This window comes from Diabrotica virgifera, chromosome 3 (genome assembly GCF_917563875.1).
Source record: "Diabrotica virgifera virgifera chromosome 3, PGI_DIABVI_V3a".
Lineage (NCBI taxonomy): Eukaryota > Metazoa > Arthropoda > Insecta > Coleoptera > Chrysomelidae > Diabrotica > Diabrotica virgifera.
Genome location: NC_065445.1, coordinates 75,094,819 through 75,114,572, shown reverse-complemented (window position 1 = coordinate 75,114,572; position 19,754 = coordinate 75,094,819). Strand labels below are relative to the sequence as shown.

The 19,754-nt window shown below is 31.4% G+C and overlaps 2 protein-coding genes across 4 annotated transcripts in view; one reads left to right on the top strand and one right to left on the bottom strand.

The window, feature by feature from the left end:
- The window catches only part of LOC114335520 (centrosomal protein of 135 kDa), a 268,776-nt gene that overhangs the window by 168,026 nt on the left and 80,996 nt on the right, over positions 1-19,754 (bottom strand). The gene's annotated exons all lie outside the window — the stretch shown is intronic.
- LOC114335521 (uncharacterized) overlaps positions 1-19,754 on the top strand; it is a 92,460-nt gene that overhangs the window by 64,302 nt on the left and 8,404 nt on the right. For both annotated transcript variants that reach the window (XM_028285776.2, XM_028285777.2), the window contains exons 2-3: positions 9,200-9,367; positions 14,799-14,995. In XM_028285776.2, coding sequence (XP_028141577.1) covers positions 9,200-9,367; positions 14,799-14,995 — 365 coding nt within the window. The remainder of the gene's footprint in view (positions 1-9,199; positions 9,368-14,798; positions 14,996-19,754) is intronic.

Below are 19,754 nucleotides of genomic sequence, written 5' to 3'. Positions count from 1 at the left end.
ATTACTCTTTGAGATTTTTGGTTATAGTTATAATTTTGAAGTTATTTTGAAAAAAAATGGAATGTTTTTCAAACTTAAAAAATTATTTTAAAACCAATTTTTTTCAAAAATGAGCACTTTGAACAAATGAAACTTAGATCATATAAACAATACACAAAGAAGTATGTGAAGCGGTAACGATTAATTTTATTTGGATGCTAATTAGGGGGCGATTTTCGCGATTCTTTTTACCAAAAAATAAAAGAGACCAACAATATTTTGAGTGTAACTCACTTACTTTTAATGTTAGAAGTTTTTTTAAAAGACAAAAATAAACCTTTTTTTAAACACTTTAAAAAAGTTGTAATGAGTTTTCCCCGAAAAGTGCTCCGTTTTTTGGATATTTCACATTGAAATATTCGATTTGTCATTTGACGAAGAAGAACCTACTTTTCATTAGCTACAACTCTGCTTCTACTGGGTGTACACACTTAATGCATATACCATTTTTTTCACATTTTTATAAGCCATATTTTTTCTAAGAATATTTTTTTCGGCAAAATATTTACTTTTTGAATTATTTGCCAAAAAACCGCCCAAAAACATGTTTTTCTTTGTTAAAAATGAACATATTCACTCGCAAATAACTTGAAAAGTATTGACTTAGTGAAAAAATTCCTATAAAACAAAAGTTTCCCCTTTTTTGTAAAATGGAGGGGATGTACAATTGTAAACTTTTTCTTATATTATAATAATAGACAATTTCAACTACCTATTCCCAAATTTCCATCCTTCCTTTATTTTTTTTTGGGTCAGATTGTTCTTTGATCGGGCTAATACGATTTGATATACGAGCGCGAAAAGAATGTCGTACATTACGTTACAGAGGTATTTATTTCTTTGTAAGTTCAAGGCAGTTTGTTTCTATGTGTTATGTAATCAGTTGTAGCCATTCGCTGACCCGTAACAGTAAGTAGTTAGTTACCTAGTACTTCAACAAACTGATCTTACTTAATTGTTGGTTGTTTTATAGTTATATATTTAACAAAACTAAATTGTGTTAACATTTAACGATGCTGTTTATGAGATATTGTAAAGAGCAATATTTTGCAAGAAAACGAAATGATTATGAACAAAACCTTAAACCTTGTAAGACTTATAGCGCTGAAGCTATTTTCTCGAGGTCTTTTATGTTTTTTAATAAAGAGGAAATAAATATACCTACAACATTACATAAATAGGACAACGGCTGGATCATCTCTGAGAATTACAGTTACGACTTAAATCAACGACATTTATGCAAAGATTTGAAACAAAAGACTCCTGTACCAGTAATATCTAGCAGAATTAATCGAATGCAAGCCGTTCTTAAGATTTATTTTATAACACAAAAACTACCACGAAATTTTAAATTTTTACTAATACTCTGTTAAGGGGGGGGGTATGGTTTGAAATCAACATATCAAGCACATTTTTGTGATTTTTTTTTTCGAAGCTATGGTAGAATTATTTTATTTTTAAATTAAATAAACATATTAAGTACAGTTCAAAGAATATTTAAGAAAAAATTCAATCCAAAATATTGACATTGGCGACAAATTTTGGCAGGCAGCTCAATAAAAATGGATTTTGCGGTGGACATCAGAACTCATCACTGGATCATACGAAACAAAAAATTCAAAAAGATTTAATTAGTTGATGAGTTTCACGAGGTAACAACGTCGAGTTTTTTTATTTTTAATGATTTTTGAATTTTTGGTATCACTCAGAAGTCAAAAATACGAAATTTTTGATAAAAATTTTGTGAAAACCAACAGATTTAATATTGTTGAACAAAAAATAAGCACAAAACGAAAAATATGTCGACGTTGTTACCTCACGAAATGTCTAAAGAAAATCTATGCAAAATTTCAGGTAGATTGGTCAAGTAGTTTTTTAGTTACAATGTCCACCGCATTTGAAAAAGCAGTTTTGAGAAAAATGCGTTTAAAGTTTTGACAACTGCATCTTCATCTTCTGATTTGTCTGCCAAATCGTAAAGAGATGAACATTGGAATATGTTTTTTGAAATGCGGAGTAATCTACAAAAGAGAAGGCGAACAGTTGTTTAACGTTTCTCACTACGCTCAAGCGTGCTGGCGCGAAGCCGCGGCAACGCGTGTCGAAGGTAGGGATATTCAACACCCTGTATCTCTGGTAATTTTACTCCGATTATTTTGAAATTTTCAGAGAGTATTCTTGAAAGTATGCACTTTTATTTGAAATAATAAAAAAAATGAAATATTTCAAACCATACCCCCCCCCCCTTAAACTTTTCATTTCTCCATTTCTGTATTACTGCAAATATTGCACTGCACTACTATAAACCCTTCTCTATAAACGAATAATTTAAAAACATCATCCCAGTTTAATTCTTTTTTGATAAAAAGTGCGGGACAATTTATGAAACATTGAATTATTTAAGAAGCTATTAACCCATTAGCTTCCGATCACGCGCCAGCGAGTGATATGGTTACTTCTACTTCAGTCAGATGCCGTTCAACAGAATGGTTCCTAGCTGAGTTCCATTCTCTTAGATAGGCAGCGAATGGGTTAACGGGACAATAATTCATTATTGCATTTGTAAATTTGAAAAATTGCATTTTCTGCATAAGGATAATGCATTTCCAAAGTGTATAGATAGTGAAACATTTTCCACCAGGAAAATATCGACCGGAATGATTCAATTTTGTTAATCGGGGACTTTCGAGGTCGCAAATATGATAACGACGATACCACTCGCGCCACCTGGTACCCAGAAACCCAGAGTGGACCTCGTCTCCTGGAGTTTGTTATTTTATTCGAAATCAGTCGAAAGTCATTACTCACGGGTTTTTATAGGTCGCTGAACACGAACATGATAATGGCGATAGTCCTCGAGCTACCTCGTGCACAGTGTAGACCTCGCATTCTCGAGTTTTATGTTATTTTCGTTCGAAATCAATCAAAAGTTATCACTCAGGAATTTTTGGGGTTGCTGAACACGAATATTACGACGGAGATACTTTACAAGGTATATAGTGCCCAGAGTGGACATCGTCTCCTGAACTTTTATGTTAATTTGTCATTTAATTTTTATGAAAGTGTGGTATCAAATAAGATTTCAAATACACTAAGCATCAAAATTAACGCACCACCTTAAAAATAGGACATTTTTGACCTTTCGTATTTCCTAAACCTGTTGTCCGATTTGAGTGATTTTTTAAATATATTATAGCTTTATTCTTCAACAATATCGATGTAATAATACTATTGCTAAAGAGATAAGTGTCATTGTATACCGGGTGTAACAATGATAGTGTGTTTTTTCCTCAAAGTTTGGAACACCCTGTGGAATATTGTAGCGTATATAAAATCTTGAAATTAAAACTCAACTGTAACCTTAGGCCATCTAAACATTTTGCTTTTTGATTCATTCGCTTATGTTGAATAATAATAATGCATTATAAACATATGTCCGCAAATGCTTTGTTTCCGAGATATTGAATTTCTTCTTACAAACTCACGATTTATTTATTGCTCTAAAACTGGTTGAGTTATGCAAATGAAATTTGGTAGGTTTTAAGGGGTAGTTATTGTGCATTTTTTGACATACAACTAAGAATTTTATATTCACCATTGGCGTGCATACGGGATGTATCTAAAATGTTTATACCCGTATGCACTCTAATGGTGAATATAAAATTCTTAGTTGTATGTCAAAAAATGGGCAATAACTACCCCTTAAAACCTACCAAATTTCATTTGCATATCGCAACCAGTTTTAGAGCAATAAATAAATCGTCAGTTTGTAAGAAGAAATTCGACATCCATCTCGGAGACAGAACATTTGCGGACATATGTCTATAAAGCAAACGGTCATTATTTTTTCATGCAGAATTACCCCTTAAAGTTTGTCGCACTTATTTAGAAACACCCTGTATTGATGAATACCATTGCTAGTTGTTAAAGTACCTAACATTTTTATTATCCAACATAATCGAATGAATCAAAAAGAAAAATGTTAAGAAACCCTAAGGCTACAGTTGAGTTTTAATTTCAATATTTTATATACGCTAAAATATTCCACAGGGTGTTCCAAACTTTGAGGAAAAAACACACTATCATTGTTACACCCGGTATACAATGATACTTATCTCTTTAGCAATAATATTATAACATCGATATTGTTGATGAATAAAGCTATAATATATTAAAGAAATCACTCAAATCGGACAACAGGTTTAGAAAATCTCACCGGAGGGACCGCAGACGTTCGGATACAATTAGCGTCTCTTTGCAAAGACAATGACGTCGACTTTGCAAAGTAACAAGACACTTACTCAACACACACACTACACATTACACCTGAGTTAGTGGTAAGTTATACAATTACGTGGCTAAAGGTTCTAGTTCTAAACCAAGGCCAGAATCAGAGAAAAAAAAAAGGTTTAGGAAATACGAAACGTCAAAAATGTCCCATTTTTAAGGTGGTGCGTTAATTTTGATGCTTAGTGTATGATTTGTTGAATATAAATTTTTCTGATGACTAGAATTTCAACCAGTAGTAATTTAACCTTAATTTTCAATTAAATTACACACAATCTATTACAAATTAAACAAAATTAATTAACGGTTAAAACACTCAACGAACGCAGATTAACGTGAGAGAAAATCTAGACTTCCGCGATGATCTTAGAATCATAATTAAGGTACTTCGCCATTGCGTAAGGTGCAATACTCAAATAAGCCCATTTCTGTCTAATGGTTTTAAATTTATTTCTTAATGATTTATGAAATGTTGACAAATAATCAATTTCACCGGTTATGGCATGATAGGTGTACGATGAATGTATGATGACTATCCCTATTCTCGCAATCATTACAGGTTATTAGTTCATACAAATCTAGCTTTCGATTAATTGAAAGCTTTCGATCGGTGTGTGAACTTGCGAGAGTAACTTATGACCCGTAACAGTCATTTGTGTGTATATGTGTTTTAGTAATGGGTTGGTTTAAAATGATGTAAAAAAGTGCCAATTTAATAAAAAAAAGGCAAATATTGTAACGATTTTTCAGAAATGTGTCGTTCTAGTCGCTTATAGATGAGTTTAAAATTAAAAAAAAAACCTAAAATTACTATGCATTGTTTAGGGAATGCCAACAATGAACGAAAAGTTTTTTTTTAAATATAAAAATAAATTATATCTTTGTAAAACGCTCATGTGATAACTATTTAGCCCACCAATCAAATATTTTTACAGATGAAAGTGTTAAGCAATTACATAGTAAGAAATACACCGGATGATACATACTTAGCCAAAAATGTACCCATTAAAAATTATAACTTAAATAGCAATCTTCATAAAATATAGTATGTTTTGGATGTTCTTAACATTTGTATTTGATTTTATTTTATGATTTCTTTTCCGTTGTTTTTTTAATTACGTTATTATTATTGTTAACCCATTACATTGGTTTTAAACTAAAGGTAACTGACAAACAGGTAAAAACTTATGATGGCCAATAAATGACCGTTTTGGAGTGTACTTTTGGACTTAAGCCCAGGCCCAGGGTTGCTTTTACTTGGGGAGTGAAACCACCCCTTCTCGGAGGTGAAAAAACATACGTTCAAAGTAAGTCCGAAAATGAATAAACTAACTAATCCTAAGGAACTTTTATTCTATAGAATTTTTTCACCGACTCAAAACTTTTCGAGTTATTTGCGATTGAAAATGTTCATTTTTCAGCAAAAAAGAAACACATTTTTAGAATGTTTCTCGCAAATAACTCAAAAAGTATATTATTGAAAAAAATATTCGTATCAAAAACGTAGCTTCTAAAAAAAAACAAAAAAAATGGTGTATGTATCAAGTCTATAGACCCAACAGAAGCAGAGTTGTAGCTCATCAAAAGTAGGCTCTTATTCGTCAAATTTCAAATCGAATGTTTCAACGTGAAATAACCAAACAATTAAGCAAATTTTGGGGAAAACTCATCAAAACTTTTTTAAAGTGTTTAAAAAAGGTTAATTTTTAATTTTTATAAAAGTTTCTAGCATCAAAACTAAGCAAGTTACGCTCACAATAAAGTTAAACCTTTTTTTGGTAAAAAAATTGTGAACATCACTCCCTAATGTCCCTAATTAGCATCCCAAATGAAATTAATTATTACCGCTTTACAATTTACTTTAATTATGTATTGTTTATAGGATCTGTAAGTTTCACCGGTTCACTATGCTTAATTTTGAAAAAAATTGGTATTAAAGTAAAAATGTTTTTTTTATTTTGAAAAAATGGCTTTTTTTCAAAATAACTTAAAATTATTTGTGATACGATAAATCTCTAGTAAAAAATGTAGGTTTTGGTTTTCTGAATATTTTGATTTTTTTTTGTTTTTCTGTAAGACAAAAATTGGTTAAGATATGGCTGTTCAAAGTTTGCATACACTCGTGATTAGTGACTCGTTCAAGCCTTTTCAACTACAACCCTTTCAAAAATAAGCACTTTGAACTGGTGAAACTTACAGATTATATAAACAATACATAAGTAAAGTAAATAGTAAAGCAGTAATGATTAACTTCATTTGGAATGTTAATTAGAGTGATTTTCACGATTTTTTTTACCAAAAAAAAACGAACCAAATTTATTTTGAGCGTAACTTGCTTAGTTTTGATGCTAGAAACTTCTATAAAAATCAAAAATAAAGCTTTTTTAAACACTTTAAGACAATTTTGATGAGCTTTATAAAAGATTATTGAGTTTTTCCAAGAATAATGTTTTTCAATAAAGTACTTACTTTTTGAGTTATTTGCGAAAACTGTCTAAAAACGTGTTTTTTGTCGTAAAATGGATCATTTTCACTCGCCAATAACTAAAAAATTTTTGACTTAGCGAAAAAATCATAATAGAACAAAAGTTGCTTAGAATTAGTCCGTTTATCCATTTCCTGACTTATTTTGAACGTATGATTTTTCATCTCCAATAAGGGACGGCTTTCACCCCTCAAGTAAAAGCAACCAAAGGCACAAGTCCAAAAGTGAGGTGGACGGTAAGAGGAACCTAAATCCAAACGTTCATGCAATTCGGTAGTGACACGGACAATTACACGGTTTCGCCATACTTCACGTTCATTTATTGACCTCCCTAACAACACAAAACATTCCAGGAATGTACTATCAAAGTTCTATTAATGTTTGAATGTACTGGACATTCAAGGAACATTCGGTGAATATCTGATTAAGTTATTCGTGGAATGTTACCACAAGACATTCTATGAACATACTACCAATGTCCTATATTTTAAGAGAGGCCATTTACTATTCAATTTGCATTCATTTTCAAATTTGCTGCGCGTGAATATGTATTTAGGCAATCCAAACCACGTGACTTCTGGTTCTGGTTGGCATGGCATACAGGTTACAGAGGTTATGTTTGTAATATCATTTCATTTCATCATTTCACTGTTTATCGTCATATTTTGGATTCATTTGGATTTCGTTTGCTGTATTTTGTGAACTTTATAAACTTTACCACACTGCAAAGTGATTATTTAAGGAAATTATTATTGGAGACACCAGATGTTTGGAGAAAGGTAGGGCAAACAATTTTTATCAATGTTCATTTTTCTCTGATATTTATCAATATTGATGAATTTTCAAGCAATAACATTATTTCTTTTATTGTTTTAGATATTTATTGAAGCTGAAAATAATTGGGGATTTAGATCCATATACAATTCAGTCAGAATTGGATTTTACCATAAAGTGCATTCCACCAAATTACTTTTATAGATATTATAGATGAAAGCATACAAAAGCCTTCAGGCACATAAATATTTTACAGCTGGATTTGTTTTTAAAGTTGGAGTAAAGTTGGAAGTCACAAGCAACAACTTCGTAAGTACCTACAAGAATATTGAGGAAATCCAGCTCCTGGATACTACTGGGCAAACTAGAAGATTGAAGAGGACAAAGCCTTTTGAAATAGTTTGAGTGATAGTGAAAAGCAGAGCATAATGCTTGTGTGCATGTGTATGTTAGAATAGTGCGGTTAGAAAAGCAGAGCATAGTGCTTGTGTGCCTGTTAGATTAGATAAGAGACGCTATGGGTAAGCTCTTCATTTTAAGGAACAGTAGTAATTTAGGTTAAGTTAAAATTGCTCATTGGTCAGAGTTATGACCAGATTGTAATTGTAATGAACAATTCAATACAATGAATCGTCATCGTAGTGATGATTATGGAAAAAATTATATGACAAGATTTTGTGCAATAAAAATGTTTATATTTATCAAGGATGTATTATTTGGTATGGCTACATATACAGTCGGAAAAATGAAAGAATACTCATGAATGAACATATAAAACACGCTGTATTTTCCTGTCACCGTGTCACAAAGAAAATTGTCCAGTGCAAGTAACAATAATTATTACATGTACTTGTGCTGACCAGTTTTTTGTGTGACATGGTGACAGGAAAATACAGCGTGTTTTATATGTTCTTTCATGGGTATTCTTTCATTTTTCCTACTGTACTTCTGGTATATCGTCGGTGATGTGACAAAACCTCCTATCTGCTTTTTCATGAATTTTGTAGGAGATGAAAAACTTGTTTGGGCCACCTCGTGTTTTCATATATTTTTTGATTTGTTTTGTAGTAAATTCAACTATCTATTTACTACAAAAAAAGTCAAAACTTACGTATGAAAACAGGAGGTGACCGTAAAAAATGTTTTTCGTCTCCTGCAAAACTCATGAAAAAACATACAGGAGGTATTGTCACATCACTGACGATATATTTCAGAGAATGTCTAAAAAATATACTTTGAATGTCCTAAAAACATTCATGGAATGTTTCAACAAGACATTCTGTCTAAACAATATACTGTGAATGTTCAAAGAACATTCGTAGACATTCATGGAATGTTCCAACAAGACATTCAAGGAATGTTTAAAATGCTGACACAGCACTTTCCTGGGACTTTCCAGGGACGTTCGTGTGCTTTTGGGGACATTCCAGGAATGTTTTAAATGTCCTGTGTGTACCTTCTAGGAACATTCCTGGAATGTTTTGTGTTATTAGGGCTATTACTCATTATAGTATCTTTAAAGCAATAAATTCCATGTATTCGGATGACCAGCAAAAGTCTATTTCTTGTCTTTTATATTTGAGCTTTAAATTAATACTTTAATATTTGTTTCAGATATGGTTTTTTCTTCTAAATCTTCTCTTACATTTATTTCAATACGCAAAAGGAGCAGTTATGCCGCCGCCCTGGGCAAATCCAAAACTAAACCCATGTGCCTCGCATCCCCTTGGATGGCAACTACTATTTTGGCCACCAGATGGAAAATGCTACAAAATATTTCAGGTAAACAAAAACTTTGCATACTCACGTATATAAGTTCAACATATACTCTTTCAAGAAAATTTTTCAAGAATAGACCAGGGCGCATCTGTAAAAATATTAGAACATTTGGACGTTGAGAGGTGACTCATATTTTTTTGCAGAAATTGCTTGAAAATAACTCATATAATATTTGAGTTATCCTCCCACTCAAAAAGGTCCGGAACATTGTTTAAATAATCAAAATGTCAAAAAATGAAGGAAAATTCGATTTTTTTCTTCGTTTTTTGATTATAACTTTGAAAGTATTCATCTCTGAGAAAGGTTGTACTGACATAAAAGTTGCGCAATTAAATTTCCTACAATATAGAATTCATTAAAAATTTTAAAAATTGTCACCCTTGTTGCAAAATAGCAATAACTGCGAAAAAACGATAAAAAAACAAGTATTCGCATTTTACGTTTTTCAACCATTTATGCTAAACTTAGAACCTTCATATTTTACCAAGAAAAACTTTATGATATAAGAAAACAATACTAGGAATTTCATTAAGATCGGTTGAATAGATTTTGCAAAATAAATTTTGCAATCCAGCTTTCGCAAAAAAAATTAATTTTTTCAAAATCTTGCAGGACTGAATATAAAGCAGACAGCAAGTTTAATTTTTTTTACATATAGAAGAATACCGTACCTTTCATTTGCAATTTGCAAAATTAAAATCGGTTAACCACTACGGCGTCAGGAATTTTTTTAAATACACTTTTTTTTGGTGCTTCGCGCAGGACAGCGCATAGTTTGCTCTGATTGGGCATTCCAATGACCTTTGATAATGATTGACAAATTTTAATTTTTAGTACATTTCGATATAAATAAATAAATTTGTTTATTTCAAAATAAAAACACATGCTCTGTCCTTTGAAATAACACTTTTTTTGGCAAAAACTTTCTTTGTTCATATATTTTAAGTTAGAGAATAAAAGTTTATTCTTATTAAACATATGCAACTGTTTAAACAACATTTCACAAACAATAATCAAATTAGTTTGATTTTTAAGGAATTAAAATATTAAAATACAACAAAATATAGTGTAAGAAAATAATATATTAGATATAGATTGGAAGAAATTTTGGTGGAAATCAACTTGTGTGAATCGAACACCGCTGCCCTGCGCGTAGCCCCAAACATTAATGTTTATTTAAAAAAATTCCTGACGCCGTGGTAGTTAATGGATTTTAATTTTAAAAATTGCAAATGAAAGGTACGGTATTCTTCTATACGTAAAAAAACTTTCAACTTGCTATCTGCTTTATTTTCAGTTCTGCAACATTTAAAAAAAATGAGTTTTTTTAGCGAAAGCTGGATTGCAAAATTTATTTTGTAAAATCTATTGCACCGATATTAATGAAATTTACAGTATTGTTTTACTATATTATATAGTTTTTCTGGGTAAAATATGAAGGTCCTAAGTGTAGTATAAATGGTTGAAAAACGTAAAATGCAAATACTTGTTTTTTTACGGTTTTTTCGCAATTATTGCTATTTTGCAACAAGGGTGACAATTTTTAAAATTTGTAACCAATCCTCTATTGTAGGAAATTTAATTGCGCAACTTTTATATCGGTACAACTTTTCTCGAAAGTGAATACTTTGAAAGTTATAATCAAAAAACGAAGAAAATAATCGAATTTTTCATTAACTTTTTGACATTTTGATTATTTAAACAATGTTCCGGACATTTTTGAGTGGGAGGATAACCCAATTATTATTATAGGAGTTAATTCCAAGAAATTTCTCCAAAAAAATATAAGTCACCTCTCAACGTCCATCTCAAAACAGATGCGCCCTGGACTAGAAGTAGTAAATGATGTTGAAGCCGGAAGTAGAATCCGACCATATCAAAATCATATGTGGGGTCCGACAGGGATGTATACTATCACCACTGCTGTTCAACATATTATACTCTGGGGAAATCTTTCAAGAAACAGTAGACGATGTTGAAGCCGAAATTCTAATTAACACATTGCGTGTCACGTCGCTTATATATGAGACACACAGATGTTCGGCCAGGGGCCACGTCTGTGTCACATTTTTGATATACACGTACGACTGACTTTCATTGTCGTGGATATGCCGTGGCCGGAGAGTATTATCCCGATTAAGGCGTGGCACGCAATGTGTTAATGGAGAACGTATCAATACATACAACAACATAAGACACGTACACAACACGTTGGTATTCGCTGACAGTTCTGGAAGCCTCCAGGAGTCAAAGAATAGAATCACAGAAGTAAGTCAGAGATAAGGACTTTCACTAAACATTAAGAAAACAAAATATAAGATGATCTCTAAGAAGGAACATCAATTTGGACAAATCAGTTTGAACGGTCAACAAATACTTAGAAAGAGTAAAAACATACACCTACCTTGGTAAGAACGTCAATGAAAATTGGGACCATTCCCTAGAAATCAAATGTACAACAGAAAAAGCAAGATCTGCATTTCAAAAAATGGCTAAGCTATTTAAATGCCATGATTTATCAATATCCATAAAAATCAGGTAACTACAATGTTATATCTTTGTACGGAGTGAGTCGTGGACACTCACAGATGCCACCTGCAAGAAAATTGAGGCTTTCGAAATACGCCTTTATCGTCGAATCCCAAAGATATTTTATACCAACCACATTACTAATCACGGTTTTTTGGTAAGAATACAAAAAGAACCACAATAAAAACAGCGAAAATCGAATACCTCGGTCACATCAAGAGGAATAGGAAGAGATATGGACTACTGCAACTAATTTTACAGGGAAAATTAGAAGAAAAACGAAGACCAGGAAGGAAGGCGAACGATTTCCTGACTGAAAAATCTACGTACATGGTTCAACACATGGTACAGATTGCCATGATGGTCGCAAAATCCAAAATGGATTGGCACTACAAGAAGAAGATATAAAATCTTAAATTACCAGAGAACGGCAGTTCTCGCCAGTGGCGCACACCTACACCCCTATATATACACGAAATTTTCGATTTTCTAAATCTGACTGAATTGAAAATTGGGCCAACTCCCATCTTAAAGTTCAGGAAAAGACTCACCCATTCATATGACAACCATCCATTTTGGTCCAAGGGTGTGGATTTTACGGCCCTTCCTAATTAGGGTCTGTTTTTCGTTCTCGTCCCCAAAACTCCCAAAAACTTCGAAAATTTAACTCCGACCTTTGCGGCATCTAATAGTACTGATCATTACCTTTCCAACGAATGTCTAATTTTGAAAATCGGTTATACCGTTCAAAAGTTACCGAGCTCAGAAATATGAGTCAATTTTTATTTAAAAGAGGGAAAATGTTTGTGGATATGTACAGTCCATCTAATTTACTTACCGTTGCACGTCATTATCTACGTTAGAGATCTAAGTTGACATTGTTGCCCAATTACAAAAAATTTTTGAATTCATTTTAAATCAAATACATCACACAATTTTTGCGGAAGTGGATTATACAGCAAAACAAATTAATATTCAATGTAAATAAATAAAAACTTTAAAAATAGAAAACAAGAATTAAGTTATAATCTTATCTTAAAGTATATAATAAAAACAGTAAATATAATGAAACAAATACTTATAGTAAAGAATATAAACAAATATGAAGTGCCATCACCGCAACTGTCAAATAATTGTTACCAATTTATGCCAAAATATCACCTGCGTTCGATTATAGTTACAGTGTATTCCGAACAAATCGTGCTTCATAAAAACGCTTTATAATCCATTTATAAAAATTAATAGAAACATATTATTGTGTATTTCTTTAGGTTAACATTAATAGAAATCTTCAAATATTATTTCTACGCGTATATAATAAAATATGTCTAGTGGCTGTAATTCCAGTGTACTCGGCAAAGTGATTCTAAAAAAGAACACACCTACCGCCTAAATATTTCGTGTTGGTATCATGTGACGTCACGGGCTATGACGCGGATGACGTGCAACGGTAAGTAAATTAGATGGAGTATATGTATGTATGTATGTGTGTGGAAAAGTTAAACCGATCTGAATTTTTTTTCTGTGTTTGAAGAGGGGGTGAGGGCCGATTCAGAACCGGTGTAGTTTGTGAGTTTTGACTACCCATAAGCCAGCTATAGGACTTAGTAGGTACAAAACGGCATATTTTTTGGCGGTATATATCTTCGGATCAAGAAGAGACAGGAGAACAGTAAATCCACCAAATCAATAGCGTTGAGTTAAGCTTTAAAAAGGTGTCTAAGCTGTCAGGATCAGACACGCACACGGCTCAGTATATCCGAAAAACTGAAAAACCAAACTTTGAAAATTTTGGTTTTTCGAAAATTACTCAAAATTTCAACCTACGAATTAAGCCAATAACTGAGCGTTTGTAGAAGGACTCTAGACGAATCTAACGGTGTATACCTTATATCCGGGAAAATTCGAATTTTTAAGTTATAGGCTTCATAAGTATGATCAAATCTATTTCTTATGGGAAAACGGTTTTTCAAGCTCAATAATTCCTGTAATAGCTTCAGTTATCATACTTGAACTTAGATGCATAAGATACTACTTGTCAATACGTTTCAAACTCATGTTTAGTGAACAAAATCAGTTAAGCCGTTTAGAAGTTATTAAGCTACAAAAGTATAATCCAATTAACGATTATTCCCTAAATGGTTTATGTAGTTGTAGTGGTTACGATGCTAATTTGATCTGGCAACGGACAATCCGAGTTCATTTACCGGCCATCCCAATCTATTTCGGAATATAAAAAAAAATCTAGTGTACATTCGATGGACACTAGATCATTTGGGAGATAATGCGACAAAGGCGACCATTTATAAAGCTTAACGTGTAATCGAGAAACATTGCATTCAACTTTATACATTTAATTTATAAATAATTTTTAAAAACTCCTGATACAAGAATAAAAAAAACCGCTAAACGCCGTAAAAACGAGTGGCGCATACAATATTCCAGCTACAAAAGATCTGATATGAATATTACGTGGCGAGAAAATGTATTTTCATTTTGATGCAAAACAAAATTCTAGTTTTATTTTAAAAGATTTTTTCATAATATTTGCTAAATTTGAAGTAAACGCGCCACAAAAGAGTTTCAAAATTCAAACTGTATTAAAGTTACTCTTTTGTGGCGCGTTTTACTTCAATTTGGGCAAATATGAAAAAATCTTTTAAAATAAAACTAGAATTTTGTTTTGCATCAAAATGAAAATACATTTTCTCGCCACGTAATATTCATATCAGATCTTTTGCAGCTGGAATATTGTATGCGCCACTCATTTTTACGGCGTTTGCCGGTTTCTTATTCTTGTTGAGTTATATGAATATGTGATGCGTGAGTCACGCCATATTAAATGCATAGATTAAGTTTATTATTAAGTTTGCATAAAATTACAGCATTTGTTGTTTAATTTTAGGTTGGTCATCCTTGCCCGAGCGGTATGGAACTAACGCCATCTCTTAGCAAATCCGGGAAGAACTTATCCGCCGAATGTAAATGTGTACCCCAAACTGCTCAATCAGCAACAAACGGTGTCTGTTATCCGCTGTTTAGCGCAGGTCCCTGTAATGAGGGTTTTTATTTTGGACCTGATACAAAATACAAAAGTGAAAAGTAAGTTCGAAAAATTAGTATATTTCATAGAGTATATAAAATGAAATAGTATCTCACTTTAATTTTGTAAAACGGTCTGATTTTTTCCTAGTAAAAAATAAATCAGTTGATGAGGTGGTAGTATTGTAACGTTTGATTCAAAAGATGGGACACATCGAAATTAAAAGTTATGACAAATAGAAATTTTAGTCAAAATTCACAACTCGGTATGTATATTATTACTTCCTAGTTTCATTAGAATTTTTCTGCCACATTGTAAGATAAAGGAGGGTAAGAGTACGCGGTCGACTAAAAGTACGCAGGGAATTTTTAAATACTTGGCATCACTGCAGGAATTTCGTGATATCACGTTTTAGTGTGCTTTCAACTGGAGAAGAAGCCGCCATATTGTCATCCACCTGACACTCTATCTTTGGGTTTTACAAGGTAAATTGTTCTTTTTCACCTTCGGAATGTAATATTTTTACTCTAAAACGTGAGAGTTTAAGGTTACTTAACAGTGGTAGGCATATTTTGTATTAATATTAAGGAAAAGACCATACGATTAGCTATCTAATGAGTGGAGATAAAGATAAGAGTCTGTTTGGTGCAGGCACGTAGCGGCCATTCTTTGAATCATATCACATGAGTCTAAAAGTAGGGGAGGTCGGGTACAATTGTAACAATTTTTACTTGTAATTTTTTATTTAAAAATGGGTTCGATATAAGTGGGATATAAACATAGAGGACTATAAGTTGAACATTTGACTTCAATTTCCAATTTTATTTTGTAAGTTTTATTGATTAGGTAACTAGAAAAATGCATAATTTTAACTTAACAACAAGTGTTACATCTGTAACCATTCAAGGGACAATTGTAACACATAAAGAGGACAAATGTAACAATGTCAAAATCATGAAATTGTATCCAACTTATTCCCAAAATAAATATTTGTAAACAGGTGTCTTGTAAAAAAATAAAGAATTAAATATTATATAAAGAACTACTTACTACTACTTGAAATAAAATCAAACATACAAATCAAAAGTGTTTTCCAAAACAGACACACTCATTTATAATGATATTAATATATATTATAATTAAATATATTTTATGTATATATTTATTTATATATACACACATACATAGTGATACATACATACATTATACATTATATTTATTATGTGTATGATGTATATACTGGTATGGGAAATACACGTTACAAATGTACCCGTTGCTAGTGTTACAATTGTACCACAACGACATGCCAATGGTTTGTCAGAATTTTATAACAGATCAGGAAATCTAATCTCAATTTAATAAATATATTGATAAAGGTATAATATGACTTAATTCTTATGCCACCCTTTTTAAACAATAACTCTAACTAGAGCGATTATCCAAAAAATACAAAATTTAATTAATTTTACTCTCCAGGCGTAAAAACCAATATTTTCGTCTAACAACGTAATTCCCCACTTAACATCTCGCCAAACTACGGTCAACATTACACCACTAAATACTTTCTCACATGCAGCGTTGCCAGCTCTAGTCGACCAGAAACAAGATGTTTAGAAGCAATGTTACATTTGTACCGCGTTACAATTGTAACCGCTCTCCCTTAGGCAATCTAAAGATTTCAAGGATAGAAAAGCGGATCAAAAGGAAAAATATGAAAGATAGTGACAAAGAAACCAAAAAGAAACCTTCAAACGTCAAAACTAAACTAACTTTTTATATTGATCAACCCAAACCATGTACCAGCTCAAACCGAGAATCAGAAGACACTGTGTAGTACGCAGGATGTGGACAATCATTTAATGACAAATTGGATTCAATGTGGAATATGTGCAGAATAGTGGCATGAGGCCTGTTCAGCGTATGACGGAAGCGGACCTTTCGTTTGCGACCATTGTAAGACTCTTAGCTAGTGCGTACTTTTAACCTAACTCTTTCGTACTCTTAGCCTCCCTGGGGCCCAAGAGTATGCAAATGACACTTTTTCAAAATATTTTTTTACAGGGATGTTTTTTTGTTTAAACATAATAAAATATTATTTTATTGTTACGTAATAAATAAAGGTCGATATTCAACCAATATGGTATTGTTATGTCTTTCTTCCCCTAAGTTACAACCCAAAATTAACTAAGTGCGTACTCTTACCCTCCTTTTAGCCCAGGCTGTGGGTGAAAAATAGGTCGATTTCAGGATATAATTCAGGAATTTTTGAAACCTATCAGGTGTTGTAAAGGACGATGCCAGGAATAACTTCTACTAAAATGTAACCAAAAATATTGTGCGCTTCTTTTTAAATTGCGATTTTCATTTGTTAAATTTGCAATTTTTAATGATTTTTAATTTTGCAGCTTAGGATATTGATTTTAAAGAAAAACTTTTTAATAGAAAGTTGTAGTAAATTAAAAAACCTACAATTTGAAGTACGGTAAGTTTAATTTGGTTAATTGGTTATTGCAAAACAGCCTGCAAAAGTCCAAAATGGCCGTTTTTTACAATTGCATTATTTATTGTACAAATAATTTTTTTTTATTTTTTAAAGCTTTAAAATGAAGATCTTTCAATTCCAAACATAAAAAAAATTGTAAAGCCAGATTAACGAATTTGTTGCTTAGATATTATAAATTGTTTATCTCAAGAGGTCAAATGTCGAAGGCTATAACTTTTTGAAAAAAAATCGTAGATAGTTGGTGAAACATATAATCTCCTTCTAAAGAGTTATATTTTCATATTCTGATGTAAATAAATGCGTAAAACATTTTTAAACCTCTAATGTTTGGGTTTGAAAATAAGGGGGCAAATTTCGTTATAAACATTTAGAGCTGAAGCGGCCCTGTACATCCTATGAGTTTTTAACTTACAGATTATTGTTGCTGAAGATGAAACAAAGATTTGTAAAAAAATAAAAAATTTCTACGACCAACTGAAGCCGAGATAATTTTTGGGTTTGAAAATAAGGGGACAATTTCGTTATAAACATTTAGAGCTGAAGCGGCCCTGTACATCCTATGAGTTTCTAACTTACAGATTATTGTTGCTGAAGACAAAACGAAGATTTATAAAAAAATAAAAATTTTCTACAACCAACTGAAGCCGAGATAATTATTATTTTTTTCTTAAGTCGTAGTGCCTTTATTTATAACAATTAAGAAATTATTTTACAGTCATTGACTAAAGAAAGACTTATATTATCTTAAAATAAAAATTATTATAAAATATAATTACATTTAATTATTAAAAATTATTTTGAAAATCGGTGCTTTTGCGAGCGGCCGAATTTTGCAAATCGCCCGGCTCGCTTCAAATCCGCGCGGTCGGAAAATTTTTACGTAACTTGTATTAAATTTTGACAGAAAACAATTTAATAATATTACCAGAATAATATACAGTCTATTTACCACTGTATTTATTTTTCTTGATAAACTTTTATATGTGAAATTTCATTTCTGAAGAAATAATATTACAAAAATGATACATATATATGAAATGTATAACTATATTTTTAACTTTTTCATTGTTATATAAATATAATAATAATAATGTTACTTCTTACTATAATATACAATATAAAACTTTTTCTTCTTGTAGTGACTATTCTTTTTGGATTTCACATATAAAAGTTTAACAAGAAAAACAAATACAGTGGTAAATAGACTGTATATTATAATGGTAATATTATTAAATTGTTTTCTGTCAAAATTTAATACAAGTTACGTAAACATTTTCCGAGCGCGCGGATTTGAAGCGAGTCGGGCGATTTGCAAAATTCGGCCGCTTGCAAAAGCACCGATTTAAAAAATAATTTTTAATAATTAAATGTAATTATATTTTATAATAATTTTCATTTTAAGATAATATAAGTCTTTCTTTAGTCAATGACTGTAAAATAATTTCTTAATTGTTATAAATAAAGGCACTATGATTTAAGAAAAAAAAAAAACAATTATCGGCTCCAGTTAGTTGTGAAAATTTTATATTTTTTATAAATCTTCATTTCGTCTTTAGCAACAATAATCTGTAAGTTAGAAACTCATAGGATATACAGGGCCGCTTCAGCTCTAAATGTTTATAACGAAATTTGCCCCCTTATTTTCAAACCCAAAAATTATCTCGGCTTCAGTTGGTCGTAGAAATTTTTTATAAATCTTCGTTTCATCTTCAGCAACAATAATATGTAAATTAAAAACTCATAGGATGTACAGGGCCGCTTCAGCTCTAAATGTTTATAACGAAATTGTCCCCTTATTTTCAAACCCAAAAATTATCTCGGCTTCAGTTGGTCGTAGAAATTTTTCAAATCCAAAAATTAGAGGTTTAAAAATGTTTTACGCATTTATTTACATCATAGTATGAAAATATAACTCTTTAGAAGGAGATTGGATGTTTCACCAACTTTCTACGATTTTTTTTTCAAAAAGTTATAGCCTTCGACATTTGACCTCTTGGGATAAACAATTTATAATATCTAAGCAACAAATTCGTTAATCTGGATTTACAATTTTTTTTTATGTTTGGAATTGAAAGATCTTCATTTTAAAGCTTTAAAAAATAAAAAAAGTTATTTGTACAATAAATAATGCAATTGTAAAAAACGGCCATTTTGGACTTTTCGCAGGCTGTTTTGCAATAACCAATTAACGAAATTAAACTTACCATAGCTCAAATTGTAGGTTTTTTAATTTACTACAACTTTCTATTAAAAAGTTTTTCTCTAAAATCAATATCCTAAGCTACAAAATTAAAAATCAATAAAAATTGCAAATT